Here is a 21,733-nt window from a genome sequence, read left to right as displayed (position 1 = left end):
TCATGACTCCGCCTTATCTATATCTTAATAATTATTTTCAGATAATATATTTAGAACTTGGACCATTATAAATGTACATAAAGCTTAAGTTATATTCATATAATAAAATCACATCAGCCAAAGAAAGTGACCTGAAAATTATTTCTTTCTTTGAAAACATCCACTAATTCAAAACTTAATTTCAACCATATTCCAAAGCACTAAATCCATTTAGAACATTGCAATCCAATTAACCAAAGAAAATAAATAGCTTTGTAAACAGACATAATTGACAACTAGGGAGAAAGATCATCTTAGGGCCAAAAATAAATGATTAATGTTTTGAAGAGCCAGTTTAAAATAGGAACCAACGGATAACGTCAACCCGTCACAACAGTACAAATTTCAATCATCTCTATCACACAAGAATCCAAATTTGATTCAGATAACAGAGTAGAAAAATCAAGGAAAATGTTCTTCGACATACTACCACGTCATCACAGTGTTGAACGCAGTCTGAAAAAATGTACATTTATACAGTCGTGATGAACTGACTATACAAGACACTGCGTTAGACATTAGGCTGACGTGGAGGTGCGTACTACACCATAGATGCTTTTCCTATAGATAGCATTGAAAACAATCTTTGATTTTGTACGGATCTCTATATCAGCACAGTGTCTTGGAAAGTTACTTAGGGATTTTTTTTTTTTCTTATTGAGAGAGAGAGAGAGAGTACGTTTTTGTGTGGGCCCACTCTTTTCAATCTGATGATCAGCTTTCTCATCTAACCGCCCCTCTTCTCTTAGTGCTCACCTAACCATCTCCTTCATCAATACTCTCTCTCTCTCTCTCTCTCTCTGTGCCTCTCTGAGATTTCAGAAACAGAACATAAAGAAGAAGAAGAAAGAGAAGAGATCTATTATTCCATCTCGATGAAACCCCTAATTCGCAAATTATTACCAATTGAAGATGCTCCAGAAACCACGGTATCACCTTCTCGGTCGCGAGATTTCCTATTATCTTCTTCGTCTACTCCACCATCACCACTGCCCACCAACACATCAACTTTTCGAAAACCCTTGAGAACCACTGCAAACTTCGACTCTTCAATGGCTCTAACGGTCTTGGTACTCCTCACTGCTCTCTTCTTCATGGGTTTCTTCTCCGTCTACATCCAACGCTGTTCAGAAGAAAATTCTGTCGACGTATCTCGCCGTCGACGTCAGCATCGACGAACATCACAATCTCCACCTTCATCGTCGTCTTCTTCGATGTTGTCTCGGGTCTCGATCAACGGTCTGGATCTATCAATCGTTCGATCTCTACCTTTGTTTTCTTTCGACAAGAACGCAAAGGAACCACTCGATTGTGCTGTTTGTCTCAGTGAATTCGAAGAGAAAGAGACTGTTAAAGTGATCCCGTACTGTGGGCATGTGTTTCATCCAGAGTGCATCGACACGTGGCTATCTTCTCATGCTTCTTGTCCTATGTGTCGATCGACTCAGTTGTTGCCTTGTGTAAAGAAAGATGGTTGTTTGAATAATGTGGTAGAAGTTATGGTTGATGTTCAAAATGTTAGCGAATCTCTAGATAGATCAACGGTGGTAGAAGTTATGGTTGATGATCAAAATGTTAGCGAATCTCTTGATAGATCTACGGTGGAAAATGGAGAGGTATTGTTTGGTATGAGAAGGATCCGTAGCTGTTCAAGCTTAGGAGAGAGAGTTTCGTTGCAGGGCAGCTCAGCTGGAGCTGCTGAGTTCTGAAGGGGTTGGAATTCGATAAAGACGTCTTCGTCAAAATTTGATGTAGAGTGGCAAGTGGAGACTGGAGGAGCGAGAGTGGAGACATCATAATTAAGAGCTAACTAGACAAGTGCATAGTTAGTAGGACAGATGTACATTTCAGCAGGAGCCACAGCACTGTATGTCTGCCGAGAACCGTCTACTTTCTTCGAGTATGCGTCACTCGTATCTCGAGGAAAAGCACTGAAAAAAAAAAAAAAAGGCATTGGGTTTTTTTTTTTTTAACTTGTTTCATTTTTTATGTACATAAGATTGAAGGAAATTTAAGAATTTCACTTTCCTATTAAGGATTTCTCGAGGAGCTTAACTTAAGGGCAATGTGGTGGGTGTGGTGTCCCTTTCATAGATATCTTGTAGATACTAATTGTGTATATTCAAAATTTAATGGTTTCTTTCATAGTTATCTTGTGGAAGACAAATTTCTTTTTAAAATTTCAAAAATACATAATTGGCATCCAGAAGATAACTCCGAAAGAAAACCATTAAATTTAGAGTAATGCTGGGGTGACACTGGAGGATTCTCACATTTCTGACTACTGACTTCTGACGTGGATGTGCACATATAAGCGAAGATGGTTTTTACTCATTATCAACACAGTGACGGTGAAAAACACATCTATAGCTATCAAATCAACACAGTGACGGTGAAAAACAAAGATTTTCCTTAAAACTTATTCGAATAAAAATTAGTAGAAGCATTTAAAGTACGTTATCCAAAACCATTCCATATTTTCTCAAACCAAGCTGCATCCAAGTCCAAAAGAGTTATATATATATATATAGCCCAAGCCCGGGCGAGGTTGAGCCACCTATTTGGTTAGATAAGGTGCACCCTACGTCCACAGCCTGTTGTGACAGTTACCTCTTATCAAATAGATAAATACGATCAAACAAATAGAAAAAATATTAATCATAATACAGTGGACTAAAAAAAATTAACTGCTGTACAGTAAACAGAGGACACTGGGTGGGGAGAGAGATCCATATATATATATATATGGGTCCCGTTCGCCACCCTTAGTTTTACCACACACTTTAACAAACGCGTTTTGTCTTACATGGGTTAGAAGTTTCGGAATAAGCTGATTTTTGGTGAGGATGATCTCTATGGTAAGGAGATCATCCTCACCAAAAATCAGCTCATTCCAAAACTTCTAACCCCATCAAAATTGATTTACAAAAAATGGACGGTCCACGATTTTTCAACGTGTAAACATGGGGCTAAACATTTCGGAATGGGCTGATTTTTGGGGAGGATGATCTTCTAATCATAGAGATCATCCTCACCAAAAATCAGCCCATTCCAAAACTTCTAACCCATGTAGGACAAAAAACGTTTGTTAAAGTGTGTGGTAAAACTTAGGGTGCTGAACATTTCCATATATATATATATATATATAGGGTAGCGATCCATGGCCAACAGTTTGGCAAACATTTTGGCAAACACATTTTTCAAAACATGGGTTAGAGGTCTTGGAATGGGCTGATTTTTGGTGAGGATGATCTCTACGGTGAGGAGATCATCCTCACCAAAAATCAGCTCATTCCAAAACTTCTAACCTCATCAAAAATGGTTTACAAAAAATGGACGGTTCACGATTTTTCAACTTGTAAAATGGGGCTAGAAGTTTTGGAATGAGCTGATTTTTGGTGAGGATGATCTCCTCACCGTAGAGATCATCCTCACCAAAAATCAGCCCATTCCAAGACCTCTAACCCATGTTTTGAAAAAGTGTTTGCCAAAATGTTTGCCAAACTGTTGGCCACGGATAGGGACCCATATATATATATATATATATGGGTCCCTATCCGTGGCCAACAGTTTGGCAAACATTTTGGCAAACACTTTTTCAAAACATGGGTTAGAGGTCTTGGAATGGGCTGATTTTTGGTGAGGATGATCTCTACGGTGAGGAGATCATCCTCACCAAAAATCAGCTCATTCCAAAACTTCTAGCCTCATTTTACAAGTTGAAAAATCGTGAACCGTCCATTTTTTGTAAACCATTTTTGATGAGGTTAGAAGTTTTGGAATGGGCTGATTTTTGGTGATGATGATCTCCTCACCATAGAGATCATCCTCACCAAAAATCAGCCCATTCCAAGACCTCTAACCCATGTTTTGAAAAATGTGTTTGCCAAAATGTTTGCCAAACTGTTGGCCATTGATCGCTACCCTATATATATATATATATATATATATAGAGTTGCGTTATTACGACCCCCTTTGCGACCCCCTTTGCGACACACCTTTTTGTCTTATATGGGCAAAAATGTTTGGAATGGGCTGATTTTTTGTGAGGATGATCTCTATGGTGAGGGGATCATCCTGGCAAAAATCAGCCCATTCCAAAACTTCTAGACCGTCCGATTTTTGTTGAAAAATTATAGACCGTCCAATTTTTGTAAATCAATTTTGATGGGGTTAGAAGTTTTGGAATGGGATGATTTTTTGCCAGGATGATCCCCTCACCATAGAGATCATCCTCACAAAAAATCAGCTCATTCCAAACATTTTTGCCCATATAAGACAAAAAGGTGTGTCGCAAAGGGGGTCGCAAAGGGGGTCGTAATAACGTGACCCATATATATATATATATATATATATATATATATTTTTTTTTTTCTTTTTGTTTTTAAACCTGGGTAAGGAATAACTGTTGAAGGGAGGGGATGGGTTTTGCTAACTTATAATTAAAGTGCATAAATTAGAAGGAATAATAAGATCTTCAACTAAGCATATTATTTATTGAGACATGAACAATGAATCGAATGGTGGTGCCATTTGTTATTCCAATCATATACATTGTATAGGTTCCAAAAAATAATCAGAACAACAACAGCAAGAAGAACCGAACAATCTGATCTGATAGATAAGAACCTGGAGCAGCAGCCCTCAAAGCAAAGTCAACAACTGAAACAACTCCCAACATCTTATCTTTCCTTGTTTATTTCTTTATCGTTTTCTACAGTATGGAATAAGCTCGGATCACCTCAGCGATCGGCGCACGACACAATGGACACTTACCTCCTCCTCGAGCCAATTCATTTGCACATTTTGAGCAAGTGCACATATGCCCACATCTGCAAACAAGGAAGAAATCACCACATTATTATATACCAATAAATCACTATGTTCTGTCTTGTTAGGTTGTATTTGTTTTGGTCAATAAGGGCCAAGGCATACAAATATAAGTAAACCCCCACCTGTACAGTAAAGAATCAATATGACTATCACAACAGACACAACAGGTCCCCTTCCTCACATGACCCCATTTAGATCCATCATCTGATGACTCCACACCCACCACCCCTGGCAACAAATCACCAACTTCACAAGTCAATTTCATACAACATAAATCCATCCTAGGTTTTTTGTTCCTTCGTGTCTTTTTTTCTTCTTTTTTCTTTTATTTGCAAAGCAACAAATCCATCCTAAGTTAAACATGGAAAATAAATAATCTTGTATAATAGGCTCCTCAAATTAAAGAATTTATAAGGATGACTAATTCAAATTATACAGACCCGGTCCACCAGCTGAACGATTTAAAGCTGCCGAGACTTCCTGTCTAACTGAACGCTGTAACTCCAGTTGCATGTCCATGCAGGCTTCCAACATCCTCTGCATGTGGCTCATCCCTTGTTGAAGCCTGGCCATGTCTGCCCTCAAATCATTAATGATCTCCCACTCCTGCTTCAAATCAACACCCACATTCAGTTCAAACTGAAAATCACAAAGAACAATTCTGAAATGGACAGATTCAGATAGACAGATTCAGATACTTATAAAAGAGATTGACAAATTTAGAACAGGAATAAGCAATGATTAAAGATATACAATCCATTAGAGGCAATCCCTCTTTTCCTGTTGTGGGTTGATCATAGTTGATAATTAACTTATTGCACAAAACCCCCACTGTTTTTAACAAGATCTGTAATTCTTAAGGTGAAACCGGGTTCTGAACCCAGTTCTGTCGAGCCACCATCTAATTTAGGATTAGAGATTGTTTACAGGCACTTCGCAATAGAAATGTTAGAACAAACAGTTCATGCTTGGAGACAAAATGCATGCAACTAACAAAAGAAAATCAATTATCACATTTCATGCTAAATATAAAAATACGTATTCTAGTGAGATCCAAGATCCAATTGATTACTTATATAAAAAAAAACGCACAATTTCTGAACGATGTCCACTGTGACGAGGCCAATTAGCATGATGCAGATCCTGGTGCCAAAGTGGCTGTGGTGGGGGCACTGGTGGAGACGGTAGCACAAGTGGAGGTCTGGCTACATCGTCTGGTTGATCCTCATTTTGATCATCTCTCAGCTGTTCCTGGTCTTCCTCTGGTGAAGGTGTAGGCAAGGTTCTGTGCAGATCCCAGTCTATGGGAGCACGACCTTGCCTTTCGACGTACGACTGTATCAATTGGTCTAGACTTTCTCGAAACCCACTACGAAGAAGATTAGAGACACTTCTCCTACACCAAGGACAGATAACAGATTTCTTTTCAAGACATGATTAAACCATTGTGACATCATTTACAGAAGATAAAGCAGCTAAACAAATGAAACAGAAATTGAAGAAAACTTCAAGAAAATAAGATAAGATACCTGCTAAGGAGTTCCCTGAGCTCCATACTGTACACATTATCATCTTCGGGTGGATGGAATCTATTGAGTCTTCTAATGGGAAGAGCATGCCGAGTTCTTGAAGGATTGGAAGGCCCATCAGGCCAGTTATCTGCAGCCTCTGGAGAGCCATCCTCACGTGCTTCTTGAAGATGACCATCTTCTCCATCATCATTTACTGGAGTAGCTTGGGGCCAATCTGTAGCAGTATTCTCCTGCCAGTTTCCTTCCATTTCTTCTTCATTATTATCTCGCCATTCGTTGAACTCAACTTCAGTTGACTGTTGCCAGTCTCTTCTCTCATCTTCTGTAACTTGATCCGGCCAATCCTCTCCTTGAGTAGTAGGTTCTAGCCCATTTATACCCTCAACAGCCGTGTTGCTTTCAAAGTCCCTTGTCTGCTCTGCCAACCGACGAACATCACTTTCTTGACTCCTAGGTTGATGGTTTGAATTTGGAACCTCCTGTGAATTACTTATTTGGGTTGGTTCATTTCTAGAACCATTGATGTTATTGTTAGTTGAGGTATCAGAATGGGTATTTACTTGCCCACAAACAATAGTTTCCAATCTGGAGCGGAATCCCTCCCTGTTTGCAGAAAAGGGTTTTGTCAATATGCTATTCAACAATTTATGATTACAACTCTAACCCCCCACCAGAAAAAGGAAAACCATCACCAAACTAATATTCAAGAAGCACCATATTCAATGAAAAATATTAGAGTATCAGAAATAATACCAAAATTAAAAATGCCTCAAGCATAATGCTTTCAAAAAGAAATATAGTAAGACCAGTATTAGCTGTGGCAAGAATTCCACTGATAGAAACGTATTAATTGATTAAATTATAATTGGATTAACCAGCTATGCCTTGAAAGATAGGTGACTACTTCCTGCACTTAAAATATGATTCATGGCCTTTTAGTGCAAATCACAACCCTTGGCATGCACACCTCCTACCTTGGAGAATGGTCAAGTTACTCTGAAGATAGAGTGAGCTGTCTATAACCATTTATAAAGTTGTAGTCAATGTTATCTTCTCTGAATAAACAAATGCAATATGGGTTATGAAACAAAACGAACACAGATGCCTGCCTCTAAAACCATTCGAAAGAGGCTGCAAGCTAGGAATAGGTTACACCTCCATTGATACAATGTCCTCTATCTTCAATTTCAGACAGCCCACACTAATAACAAATTTCGCAGTACAGCTCATATGAAGTAGTTGATGAAATGGAAGGGACTGTTTATTTTGCTCCCTGTCATCTCCTCCCAAATTGTAAAACACGGAAAATTTTGGCGTGCAGCACACCATGAAGAGTTGGAAACCATTGCTAAGTAACTCAATAAAGGTAGTTAGAAGCATAGTCACAAAGTTGGAGTACAGGTTTAAATCGGCAAGGGAAAACTTCGGAAAAAACATTGAAAACGGGGAAAAACGAGAAAAAAAAATGGGAAAAAAACGATAAAAATAAAAATAAAAAATATGTTAAAAGTTATGAAATATATATATATATATATATATATATATATATATATATATATATATATATATATATATATATATCTATATATATATATATATATATATATCTAATGAAAATTCAAAAATTGAGTTATTATCATCAAATTCTATTATGTATCCAATCCCACATTGAAAAAACAAGAAAGTGTATAAATTTTTTTTCCTATGAAAAAAACGAAAAAATCGGGAAAAAAACGGTGTTTCTTTTGCCACAAATGAAAATGTAGCTTTTTTTAATCTTCAGAAATGCAGGACACGTTTTAAACCGTTTTTGTCAAAAAAAATCGCCATTTTTTGGTACTATGGTTAGAAGAGGTGAAGTCCATGGATTCTTGGTGTAGTTATGAGCAGCTACTTTTGAGAAGACATCCATGTTCTCATGGGAGCTATAAAAATCAATAATTAGCAACTATCAGAGAAAAATAATAAAAATAGATTTAGAATCAAACATGAGGAGCATCTTTGCTAGATTGAGAAAATTATTAGATGGAGAAGCAAAAGGGATGCACGACCAATAGCATCTAAGAAGGTTAGTAGTGATAGTTGGATATCCATCAGTGGCTGTATTGTAGGTGCTATGGCATAACAAATTCCAAAAAGTGAAAATTGAGGTTCTCCCACTGCGTGTGACAATAGCCAGTCATGATCCTCAACTCCACTTGGAATCAGAGAGAGCCATCAAATACTATAAGATAGTTATGATTTTTTTTTAATACCCTTTGTCACCTAAGCTTATCATTTAACTAATGTTTCTATCCATGATCTTCAACTTCCTTTGGAATAAGAGAATTATAAGACATTAATGCCTTTCTTCTCATCCTTGGCACCTAAGTGTATCATTTTACAATGTTCCCATGAAAACGATAAAGAGCAGGGTTCAGTGATTAAGTAGTAAAAGAATTTATAGTAACAATAGGACCCTAGCAAATGTACTGGCACTCCTGTTTTCTTCTGTCAATGCCACAATATCTAGAAATGAAATTGGCAAGTTCACATCAGTGCTTTTCTTTCCTTCATAGTAATGACAAGTAGTCATCATCATACTCATTGATCCAACTGGTTGGGGTCTAAAAAATGCAAGATGACCCGTGTTCCCACTCTACTCTGTCCAGTGCTTTATCTTCTGTCAAAACATGTACTTTTAAGTGCATCTAGTACAATCATTTAATGAATGCATCAAATTATTTCCATTGACAATCACCAGCATTGAGCATCCCATCCTAAAGAATAAAAAGATGGACACCCACTAGAAGTCTACTTATCTTTTAGCTGTCTTAACGCTTAAACCACTGTTTTTCTTTTCTACAAGAGATGCATCATGCATGCATAGGACTAGTTAAAATTGGATTTCACTAATCTAATGGAATAAATAAAATGAATAAATGAAGATTAAGGTTTTCCCTAGTCATCTCTAAACCAGGGAAGTCCAAACATTCTTTTCTTAATCAGAGATACCTTAGTGCCTAGACAATAAAGGCTGCTAAAAGGAAACATACAAGTGCTAATCTAGAAAACTTAACTAAGTAACAGCTTCAGCCAAACAAAGAAAAACAGAACAGATTGGCACATACCTTAAACCAGATACAGTATGTCGTTGCCTTAACAGACCTAATTCACTTGCTGCCATTGAAGGCGGTCTCTCATCCTCAGTAGGCCTTTCATTTCGTAAGAATCTACCTCTAAGTAATGACTGGAAAATGATACAGGATCAAATTAAGTCATTTATGTTCAAGCAGAAGTTTTGCATGCTACATAAAAAAAATTATGTTCCTAATGAAGTATGAAAGCAAATAAACTTTAGAAAACTGTTGATTGAAGTTGCCTTCACGTAGACTTCTAATCAACTTTCAAGTAAGAATATACATACAAAGGATATAGTTATCTGTAAGCTATTATCAACATATCATGCATTTCAAAGAAACTTCTAAAGTGAATAACTTGAATCCATAATTCTTTTAAGTTTGTCTTTTTTTTCTTTTTCTTTATTTTTTTACCGATAAAAAAAAAAGTGTCTTTTTTTTTTAATAACTATAGATAAGCAAATTTCAGTCAAGGAAATGGAGGTTGGGAGACCTACAAAAGAAAGCGAACAAAAACAACAAAGAGCACCCCCTTGAACTCCATAAACATTTTACACAAAAAACAAAGGGATTCCCAAGATATTGATAATAACCTCTTGAAGAGAGTGCTTCTTCTCCTTGAAAAGGTGGCAATTTCTTTCCATCCAAATGCCCCAAAATAAAGAACATAATCCCTAATGAAACATGTCTGATATATATATATATATATATCTTGAGTGCAGCTATTCTGTACTTGAATCCTACCAAAGCAACTCAAAAACCTTCCAGGACAACATGGAGCCACAAAATACAGTGTCATTGGAATATAACAAAAATGTTTACAAAAACCATGCCCCGACTCTAAAGAATTAATCATCATTTCACTCTTAAATACATGTGTGGAGGTAATAAGAATAGAATCGGTAGGAAGATCATAATAAATTTACAAAAATAAAAAGTAGTTAAATTAGGCAGCTGACCTGAATTCGATTACGATGAGCAAAGTCTGAAACAGCCCTGTGTTCCAATAAGCCCTGCAGCTCCCTCTGCCTTTCCCTCTCAATTCTCACAAGCAAATCGATTAAAGCCTGTCTGCCACGTAATCTAAGCATGTCCCTTCGGATATGCTCAGGTTGGCCTTCATCATGGTCAATAACTGACCCATCCCGAGCACGATCCATCTGAGCATCACCAAGTCCCCCCGCAACTTGTTGTTCTTCACTTCTACCGCCATGTGCACCTCTCTGCTGGCTTGTCATTTGCACCCACTCCCTCACAAGCCTTACCCTCTCACGTTCAGTTTCACCAAGCCATTCTGCCCTCGGATTGTTCCTTTGGGAAACATTAGATTCATGTTCACTAATACCAGTATCCATCCATCCCCGAACAATTTGCCTCACTCTCTCCCTCTCAACGTCTCCAATGTCGGGGGACTGCTCTCGGCTCGATATTAGGTTGTCCCCACGCTCATTTTGAGTGTCAATTTGAGCTTGGGAGAGTTGGGACCATGTCCCATACTCATTCTCGCTCTCACTCACATCCTCTGAACTACCGCGTTGTAAGTTCTCTTGAATTTCAGACATGTTTGTGCTCGAAACATTAGTATTTGATTCTACACTCCTCTGTTGTCTCAACCTTTCCCGCACCCTCTCTCTTGCACGATTAATTACATGCTCATCCTCCAGCTCTCGCCACATCTGCAAGAGAGACGAAGCATGGGTGCTAGGCCTCTCCACAGGACCCTGCCTTCTTGAAGATGGAGACTGTGATTCCCTAAGAAATGAAGAATCAAGCATGGACACTGTGTGCAAACCTGCAAGAGCCATAAGTTCGGTCTCACGATTACTCCTCTCAATCGTCGTTATCATCTCCTCAGCCTGCCTCGCTGCCCACCTACTCAATATCCGAGAGTGGCGCCTTCGAGCGGCCGAAGACTCTGCTAGGTCATCTCCTTCGAGATCCGAGCGTCTCCTTCGACGAACAAGCTGATCACCCTCCTCATCACAATCCTCCTGATCTCGAGTAGAGCTACAAGACGCCAAAGGCATACAATCATTCAAACGATCCCGCATCAACTCCTCCAATCCTCGTTGGAAATTGGCACGAGCATCATTGCTTTCTTGTTTCGGGTTCACAGATTGGAAATCCGCCATGTTCTCCAATTCACTCTCTAAAGGCGAATCCAATATTCCTCAACAGCCTCAAAGGCGAATCCAAGACATAACACAGAATCCACCATTTTCACACCTAAAATCAAAGATCAAGTAACAAAAATCTACAATTTGTTCACGATTGCGACCCTAAACCTACCAAGCTTCTCAAACAAACGTGGCGGAAATCCTAAATCTGCATTGGAGTTCTGTTCATCAAAATTACTAAACAGATCGATTTACAAAACCTAAAAATAATCAAGATTTACATCTTAAAATCAGATCGTTCAAACCGAACCATCCAGAAAGAAATCGAACTGAACAGTAAATTCGATCAAATCCAGATCGAAGTGGAAAACGACAGGATCTAATCGAAGAAAATAGAAATTGAAAAACAACTATTTGGTTAAACTTCTAGGGCAAAAGAGATCAAAATGAAAAACACCCAACTCTATTCTTCCTTCACAGTAGAAGAAACAAAAAAACCTAACTTTTCAGAAACAACGGAGATTTCTTCCATAGAAATGTGAGATTATAAATACAGAGAGAAGAAGAGAAAGACCGACGTTTTATATATATTTTTTCGTTTTTATTAATAAATTACTTTTTTTCTTTTTGTATTATATATTTAATTTTGAAGAGAGTTGAAGAAAGAAACAACGCACCGGCACCACAGATCTCTAGGCAAAAACAAAGGGAGAGGAGAGACGATTAAAAAAAAAAATTGAAATTATGTACCTCATTTTATTTATTTTATTTTATTCGTAACGTCCACGTCATAATTCTTGAGAAAGCGCCGCGTGGCAGCTTTCTTTCCCTATGAAATAAAGTGAGGTTGTTCAATTTTATATAAAATAAACTTTACATTAGGTACAGTAATATATAGATAAAATTTTAAAATAAAGAGTGCATTTCAGTTTGCACCACATAGACTCATGTGGGCTCCTCTATTTTCATCCCATCCTCTAAATTTATTGTCTTTGATTGGTTAATCAAATTTTAAAAAATTGAGGGTAACAAATATGGTATATTAAGATAGATGAATATAAAAAATAAGAAATATAAAGTTAAAACACTTACATTAAAAGAATATAAAAAAGAAAAAGTATAATAGGTAACATTAAGTTAATCAAATATAAATTAAGATGATTTGATTTGATTATATTATAAATAAATAAATAAATAAAGAGTGACTCCCCCTCTAACATACACCCCCATATACACTCATTGACGTGACAGGGGTTAGAATCATAGATCTTTTTTTTTTTTTTAAATACACAATTGTACATCCTTGTAAATATGTGCAATTGTGTATCCCGATAAAAAAAATCTATGGTTCTAACACATGCCACATTAGGGAGTGTATGTCAAAGGTGATGTCAGAATATCATTATTCTAAAACAAATATCTACTATAATCATAATTAAAAGAAATATTCACTTTGAAGATATTAAAATTCAAGAAGTAGACCCAAAAGGCTTGGATAGATGAACTCCTTCACAATAACGATAAATTTGACTTTAAAACATAGTGAAAAAGAATAATAAGATTCATTTAACTATTAAAATCTTTGGGATATGGCTTCGTTATCATTATTGTATTTATAAATCAAATAAAAAAATATAGGATCATTTGATTCTTAAATTTTTTTTCCATTTTGGGCCCATCACAAAAGTTGGCATCCACTTGACAATTGTGATCAATCTACTAAATGATTTCCAACAAGATTGGGGGATACTACCATCATTAGTGATACTTAGGCATGTAAATTGTGGTCCCCTATAACACAAGTGCTTAGAACATAAGTGTAAAAAAATAAAACTCGTGGGCTTGAAATCTAGCTTTGTTTGAAATACTTGAGACCCAAACCTGACTCGATTCTAAGTCAATCCCCATTCTAGATTCAAGGTCAGGGTAGGTAGGAGCTTAAGTTTCAGAAGCATAACTTGAATCGAAACCAGGCCATCCCAAGTAGCCTTTAAAAAAAAAAAAAAAAAAAAAAAGAACTACAATAAAATCCCAGAACAATTATTAAAAAAAAAATCAGTTAAAAACAAAATATTTATTAAAAAAATTTAGAAGTTTAATTTGAAAGCATCGTGATAATCTAACATCGAACTCACTTTTATATACTCTCTTTGGACTCTCCCCTCAAATAACCATAGATTTTTTTACTTCGTGGAATACAAGAATGTATATTTTTGATTTTGTATGATTATGTGATGAGAGAATTCAAAGGGAGTACAAAAAAAAGTGGGTCAGATTATCAGGATTCAATTTTAAAATATGTTTTCTGAAAAAAATTTATTTAAAATATTGTGGATCCAATTCAAAGCCTACTATCATGTGTCAGGCTCGTATCTGAGGATTTTAAATCGCGGGAATTGAAAACTCAATCTTACTATTCAAATATATATATATATATGAAACTTGGATAGATCATAACCATCCAATTGTTTTATCGATGAAATGATCCCATCAAACAGATGCACTAAATTTGACCTAGGGATACGATCCAAAGGATTAAATAGTCTCAAAGGACTAGATTTTATTCCACACAAAGGCAGACCAAATGGGTCCTAGGGAAGATTCCAGGTAGATAGGTAAGAGGATTGGTCGATTCGCCACGAGAAAGGAAAATGCAAGCGGTTGTCTTACTCTAACGTTAAAATAATGTGCGTTGGGTTGCCTTTTTCGATGGGATGTTGATGGGCTAAAGAATCATCAAGTAATCTTTAATCTGATCGAGCCGGTCAAGAACTAGTACAACTGCGGTTTATCTGGATGCCACGTGGATTCTAAAAAGTTTTGAATACTTTTCTCACCTTAAATATGACTACCACGTGTCAAGGTGGCAGTCCCTGATTATACAAACAGATCATATTAATGCCACCTCAGCAGCTGCACTTGAAATTTAAATTCTTTCATACAAATTCAAGAAAAATAGATCTATATGTCTCGGGATACAACTTTTATAAGAAAGTACATGTATCCCGAGACATTATGACATCATGAAGTCATTTGGGTATGTCACATGACGAGTCATATTATCACAACTCAATAATAGTAGATCCACGATAAGGACCCCCTGTTTGCGATTATGACATAAAATTAACACTAATAAACAAAAAAAACAGGGCACATAAAGTATCTAAGCAAATGCCCAAATAAGGCAAAAGATATATGTATATATAAATGTAAAATTAATCTCAACCATGACCTTAAATAGTTGAGGTGTCATTTAGACCAACATCCCACTCCAAGTGGTCCAAATGGGGACCTTACTTCAGGCCCTTTTGTACAGTAAACCATTTTTCAAGTTATATATTTTGACATAAAGTTGTAAAAATAAGAAAATTTAATAAATAATGTAGTTATTTCAGATTAAATGAACAATTTAACTAGGGTCAATTACCATTTTGGTGAGTCAAATTTGATGAAAGTATTATTCGGTCTAATTGTTCCTTTTAATTCCTAAAATGTGAAAATGCGAAATCACAAGTTTTTCAAGTAATGAGATTGACCCCCCTCCGACGACAAACTTACTGGTTTGTATAGAGATGATTTCACTAAAAGTGGTGAAACATGCACGAGATTGCCACTTTAAACCTACGAAATTATCACTTAAAAACTTCTGGTATTATACCGTCCACGTTTTAGTAATTAAAACGAACAATGAGCCGGAATCGTAATTTCATCAAAATTTGATCACGGTTTTGTGAATATCTCATTTAGTTATTTCAAGTTTAATGATCCATCTCCAACTATAAAAAAATAAATAAGTAAATAAATAACTCTAATGTATTTTTTTTGCCTGGTTTCTTCCCAAAACCATCATATTTTTACCCATAAGTCCCTAACTTATATTAAATGTCGCTTGAGAGGGAGAGCAACTTTGGAATAAAAAAATCTTGAAAAATCTGGTTATAATTGTTCCACAATGAACAATGATTCGTTGAATTGTACTTGTTTGGATGTTGTTAGATAGATTATCAAAGCGGGTACCAATCTATTGTCGTTAATTCTTTATTTTGTTTTCTTTTAGTTTTTTCCCATCTTTTTAGAGTTCTAGTTAGTTACTATGTTTTTCCTAATGAGACAACAATAAAGGTTATAGAGCTTGAAGATGATTGCTTTTGGGAAGAAAAATTAAATGTTCAATAGATTTAAAAACAATTGATTGAAGTGAGGTTTAATAGATTAAAGTAATTTACCATGGAGATCATTTAGATTGATGATAATTCGTTTTGGGAGGAAAAATGAAGCATTGAATTGATCAATATAAAGGTTGAAAATGATGGATTGAAAATAATAGATTAAAATAAATTACTATAAAGGTTGTAAAGCTTGAAGTTGATGAATTTTGGGAAGGAAAATCAAGGGTTTTGGATGTAAGTCTAATTAAACCTTTATAGTAAATTATTTTATTAACTTTAATCTTTTATGGTTCTGTACCTGGATCCTATTAAAGTTAATAATAAAAAAGTGAATGGGATACTGCCTGAGTTAAAAATAAAATTAATAATGATTGTAAAGGATAAAAGCTATAACATATTTGAATCGAACAAGTATCCGGATTTTGACTAAGAAATAAGCCAGACAAATAGGTGAGACTCTACAAAGATGGTACCCAGATCAACCAAACAGCTCAGTTCTGTTCAACTACAAGAGAAGACAAGATTAGGTTCATGCTCTGACGACAGAGCATGAAGAATTAGGAAAGGTTTGGAAGGTCTGACTTTCGAAGATCGAGGAGAAATCTCAAGAATCAGGGAACGAGGGAAGGAATAATTCTATTTTGGTTGTGATTCCACAGATTATGGGATCTTCTATGGTCTAATCCTGAATTAGGAAGAATAAAAATAGGAATTATGGTTCAAGGGAAAACCATATATAAACGAGAGGGATCGAGAGAAAGGAGGCGTTTCTCTTTTAAATCTCCAAGAACGTTGGGGGAATTTTCACAGAATCTCCAGGAACGTTGGGGGAATTTTCACAGGTACCACAACGGTGCTATTAGATTATGTGAGAAGTAAGGAATGTTTCACATCATGGCTACAAGATAAAGTTGATAAAGGTAACTAGAAATTACCCCTACAATGATAATAAAATAAAATAAGCTATGGGTCAAAACTCATTACAATCACAAAGTTTATACTACAATCATACTACCATAAATCACACTATGAATTAAATTATTATTTTAAAATATTATACAAAAATACCATTTTATTTAAGGTAATAAAGTCGAATGGTATTGAAGAAGCCATTTCAGTCTTAGTGAATATTAGAAACATCCCTATATTTTCAAATACCCCATAACTTTGGTCCTTAATTCTTAATATTTGTCATTTAGGGATTGATATGACTTGTCTACAACTTTGGTGGAAACAAAAAAGAAAAAAATTACATAATGGACTCTGGCAGAAGGATTTTCCCTAAGTTTTGGACGGTCTCTTAATAGTCAATTTAATAATTTTTCCTTTTCTTAGTAGTCTTGGACCTAATCTCATTTTTATACTATAATGTATTTGAAAATACCCAAACATAGTTAGGTGTTCTAATGACAATTGCAATCATTTCCGACAATCTTTGATCATGAATGACGAATGGATAATGATATTCTCTTAATTTTGAACATTTAGACGCATTTTTATATTTATTTTAATGTTTTATAAAAATAAATGAAGAACGAAGTTGAGATTCTAAATTTTTTGATGATTATGTTATAATTTTTTATTTGCATTTCGAGGAAATTTATCCAGTATCCAACTCAAAAAAAAAAAAAAACAAAACAAATGAAAATTTTTGATCACATTTACAATATTGAGTTCACTATTTTTTATTATCTATTTTAACATTTTTATTGTCAAACTCACCATTTAGTGTCTAGTACTCCATTTTTTATTGTCTAGTTTAACATTTAATTACTACCGAGTTCGACGGTTTCTTTTTTTATGAAAATACTGTCGAACTCGTAAATAATTAAATGTTGAACTAGACAATAAAAAAGTGGTGAACTCGACACTATACTAAGTAATTAAATGTTGAATTAGAGAATAAAAAGTGGTGACTCGACATTGTAATGTGAACCGTATGTTTTGTTTTTTCGATATCAATATTTGATAAATCTCCTAGAAATATACAAAATGCATATATCATATTTGCAAATCAAAAGTTATGATGCAATCATAAAAAAATTTAGAATCTCAATTTGGTCACTTTTTTAATGAAACATTGAAACAAATAAATAAAAATACGTCTAAATGTTCAAAAGTAGGAGAATATCATTCTCCATTTGTCATTCATGATAAAAGATCTTCGAAAATGAGAACAATTGTCATTGAAAATCTTAAGTGAAGAATGTGAGAAAATGAAAGTTTGGATATTGCAAACATACATTATAAATAGGAGATGAGGTTCAATGGTTATTAAGAAAAGAAAATTTTACTAAAGGGACTACTAAGAGACTATCCAAACCTAGGGTTTATTTCAAAAAAAAATCTCTCTACTAGAGTCTTTTAAGTAATTTTACTAAATAAAAATCTTGATTTTTCCTTAAAAATTTGGATCTTCTTTGACTTTTAAGCTTTAGAGAACAAGATTAGATTTTGAAAGGTTGAAGACAATGATTTTTTAGAAGAAAAAAATCAAAGGATTTTTTCTTTAAGGTCGAAAGTGATGGGTGAAGACCAGTTTGAAAGGTTAAAATATATTAAAATTTTTTATGTTAGAGGAAGAAGATGAATACCCATTTAATGTAAAGAAATTTATGTTGCTAAGACGATGAACTAAAAGCATGACGCCACGTGTATTACTAAAACATCTCCTAACTGCTTATAATTTTTCTCTCCACCAATTAATTGCACTTGCGAATTTTTTTAATTCATGTGGCATCATGTCATTGGTTCATCAGCTTAGCACAAAAATTCCTTAACAGAAAATTCATACTTGATGAAAATGACAGATTTTTATGGACAAAGTTCAAATTATGTTCAAATCATCAGGTTGAAAAAACATGTGGTGGCGTATTTTCAAATTTTCTTCTCGTTAAAAACTTAAGATATATATACTAGCGGATGCTCGTACCTATAGTACATGTGTGTGATACGTGCACGTGTTCTTTACATGTTGAATATTTCTCAAGCGTTGAAAATTCAATATAAATATTTGTCAGTTCAATCGTACCAATTTTGTAAAATTTTCTAAAACAATACGATCACATCTAGTTGAAGGCCTATGATTTTAAATTGGGATCTAAGAGAGTTGAACCTAAGATGTTAGAATGCTTCCCACACATCTTAGGCATCTTCGACCTTCACTGACTTGTTTCTCATAACTCAATCCCACTTGTCAGATAATTTTCTTTTAGAAGGTAATCATGAAGTTGGGTTCTCAGGGATTTGAACCTAAGACTTGGGAATGCTTTCCACAAATCTTACAAACTTGCTAAGTTGGCATCTTCCACGTTCAGCTACTTGTTTCTCATTACTTAATCTCACTTGTCAGATAAAAAATAATAATAATTGAATAACTTGGTAAAATTCTTAACTTGACTTGTTGCGTCGTTTTATCGACTTGGAAACCAATTTGTTTCCATAGAGTTTCGTATTTGAGTCACCTCAGAATCCGATTGAACAGCTGAGTTGATTCAATGAGCTTTACAACTATGGATGGAATCATCATTTTTCTTTAACTGCACATAAGTTTACACAAATCAAACTTCTAAATGACTTCTAAGAGATAGACCAATAATAATCTCTCATACTTGATTTTTGTTAAGTAAAAAAAGTAAAATTTTATCTGTCAACATATATCAATTTAAATTTTTAGGTATTTTCAAATAATTAGTAATCTTATTTATAATTTTAAATGAAACAATTTATACAACCTCATCTCTACAACTCAACCCCATCCATGTAAATTACATGTCAATAGGGCCTTGATAAATTTCTAATAGGCCATGATCAAGTTAATTAAGACCATAATTTTAAGAGTCGTTATAATATATGAGGCAAATCATTACACTACTTCTAAAGTTTAAAAACTCGACTCCATCTCCCACCTTGAGTCCACAACTCATGAGTTGAGTTGAATATAAAAAAATGTATTAAATTTTTAAATATTTTTAAATAATTTTTAATATCGAAAAAGTTTGATTTTCACAAAAATATTGTACATAGGCTAATAACTTGGTTGAATTCAGATCTGAATCAATCAATGTATTTTCATGTCGAATCAATTATGAGTTAATTCCATCAAATATTAGTAGGGGATCACCTCAAAACCCAATTGTGTCAATTTAAGTTGGTGAAATTTTGAGTCAATGATTTAAAAAATTATTAGTTGAAACGACGATGAGCATTATAAGTCAATAAAAAGTAATTCACCAAAGAATTTTATACTCCTTTTTCTTTTTCATACATAAGTCTTGAAAAAATAATAAAAATAATCTCATCTCGTTCAAGGTACCAAGAAAGATAATTAAATTGGGATTGACAACTAATTTTTGGGTTGACTTGGTAAGCAACATTACATTTAAAAATGTGTACACGTGTCTCCTTGGCATTTCCTTTTCGTAATTAGATAAACATCTATTCCTAATGAAAGCCACGTGCCCTTAACCCCACAGCATTGATGTGGAAATAAGAGGCGTCCCATTCTCCCTTGTCTTTGCTACCTTATCTATCAATTATTATCTACTAATAAAATCGTGATAATCTGACTATCCCACATGGCATACTCAATCAACTCCTCATAACGTGACATGTGGTAAAACTGTAGATATATATTCATCGGGATACACAATTACAAGGAATACATATCTATGATTCTCACACATGTCACGTCATAAGAGTTGATTAAGTATGCCACGTGGGTAGTCAGATTATCACAACTCTTACAAATATAAACTAGCGAGGTAGCTCTGTCCGCTTCCGCCCACGGTGTTGAATGTCCCCTTGTGAGAATATCTAAGTATTCCCATAATTATATACATTTTCTTAGGCGTCTTTATAAAATAATAAATAAAATATAAATTATAGGATAACGTCAGAGACTCCTCAAGAGTCGTATAATCATCCAGACATTTGGATCTTAGGATAATATTGTATTTTGGGTGTAGGTTCTCTATTACTATATTTGTTTCTATTGGATTTGGGTTGGGATGCCAAGACTTATGAAAATGCACTCATATGTTCACATGTAATCTTGAACTTATATTTATAAGATTCAACTGTAGAAATTTATCTTAGAGATTTGTAATATATTTTTGAGATATATCTTTTATCTCAATCGTTGGATCTCATAAATACATAATCAAGATTACGTGTGAACATATGAGTTCACTTTTCATGAGTCTACAGATTCCAATCTCTCTCTCTCTCTCTCTCTATATATATATATATATATATATGGGGGACCAAATGAACCAAGGCATATGGATCCCTCCCCCGGGCATGTGCAACGCTTTCACATCACACACATCAAGTAAGTGAGCACACACCCTAAGGATGCTCACCGCTTAGGGGGATCAAGGAAATATTGCACATACTGGGTATTGAACACACAACCTAAGGACTCTCATCACTTATTAGATCCGAAATTGTCATTAAGCCATCCTTTGGGGTTTAAATTTAAGGATATTAGACATATCACTCCCCTTTAGGGAGAATATTTGAGGTACTCCTTATATTCTTATGTTTCGAAAGTAATGATATTCCTTCCTTGAACTTGGTCTGTTGTGATAGGCCATTAGAAAATGATCTAAATACCCTTATTTACCATTTATAATAAAATATGCTTTATTTTTTTTGTTTTTTTATTTCAAATTCAATAATCTTTGACCTTTAATTTTTATCTTCAACTTGAAGATTCTATCTACTTCAACCTTCACATCCTCAAATTGTAGAAAAAGATTAGATTTTTGGGAAGTAGGAAAATAGGAAATTTTGGATAAAAAATCCAGCATTTTCTGCAAATGGTGAACATAATAGATTGAAGATAAGCTTGAATTTATTAAAATAACTTTATTATAAAGATTAAAGAGTTTAATGATGAAATTTTTTTGAAGAAAAATCAA

At 34.7% G+C, this 21,733-nt stretch overlaps 2 protein-coding genes across 3 annotated transcripts; one reads left to right on the top strand and one right to left on the bottom strand.

Moving 5' to 3' along the window:
- The first annotated feature begins 381 nt into the window (after window positions 1-381).
- Window positions 382-2,001, top strand: LOC147385902 (RING-H2 finger protein ATL46-like). The gene has a single exon (XM_086422901.1). The coding sequence runs from the start codon at window positions 915-917 to the stop codon at window positions 1,746-1,748; it is 834 nt and encodes a 277-aa protein (XP_086279027.1). The 5' UTR covers window positions 382-914; the 3' UTR covers window positions 1,749-2,001.
- Window positions 2,002-4,495: 2,494 nt separating this feature from the next.
- LOC147385901 (uncharacterized) lies at window positions 4,496-12,236 on the bottom strand. 2 transcript variants are annotated; one of them, XM_086422789.1, is made up of 7 exons: window positions 10,483-12,236; window positions 9,515-9,633; window positions 6,402-7,007; window positions 5,965-6,268; window positions 5,313-5,481; window positions 4,995-5,100; window positions 4,496-4,871 (listed from the first exon to the last, which is right to left on the bottom strand). In XM_086422789.1, exons 1-7 carry the CDS (start codon window positions 11,653-11,655, stop codon window positions 4,754-4,756), a joined length of 2,595 nt encoding a protein of 864 aa, XP_086278915.1. In that variant the 5' UTR covers window positions 11,656-12,236; the 3' UTR covers window positions 4,496-4,753. The 2 variants fall into 2 exon arrangements, with proteins under 2 accessions (XP_086278915.1, XP_086278916.1); XM_086422790.1 differs by having other exon boundaries at window positions 5,313-5,478; window positions 10,483-12,233.
- Window positions 12,237-21,733: the final 9,497 nt, after the last annotated feature.

Source organism: Akebia trifoliata, chromosome 14 (genome assembly GCF_017979445.1).
Source record: "Akebia trifoliata isolate Shusen 1 chromosome 14, ASM1797944v1, whole genome shotgun sequence".
Classification (NCBI taxonomy): domain Eukaryota; kingdom Viridiplantae; phylum Streptophyta; class Magnoliopsida; order Ranunculales; family Lardizabalaceae; genus Akebia; species Akebia trifoliata.
Note: the sequence above shows the minus strand (reverse complement) of the source record. Positions and strands in the feature narration are given on the sequence as shown.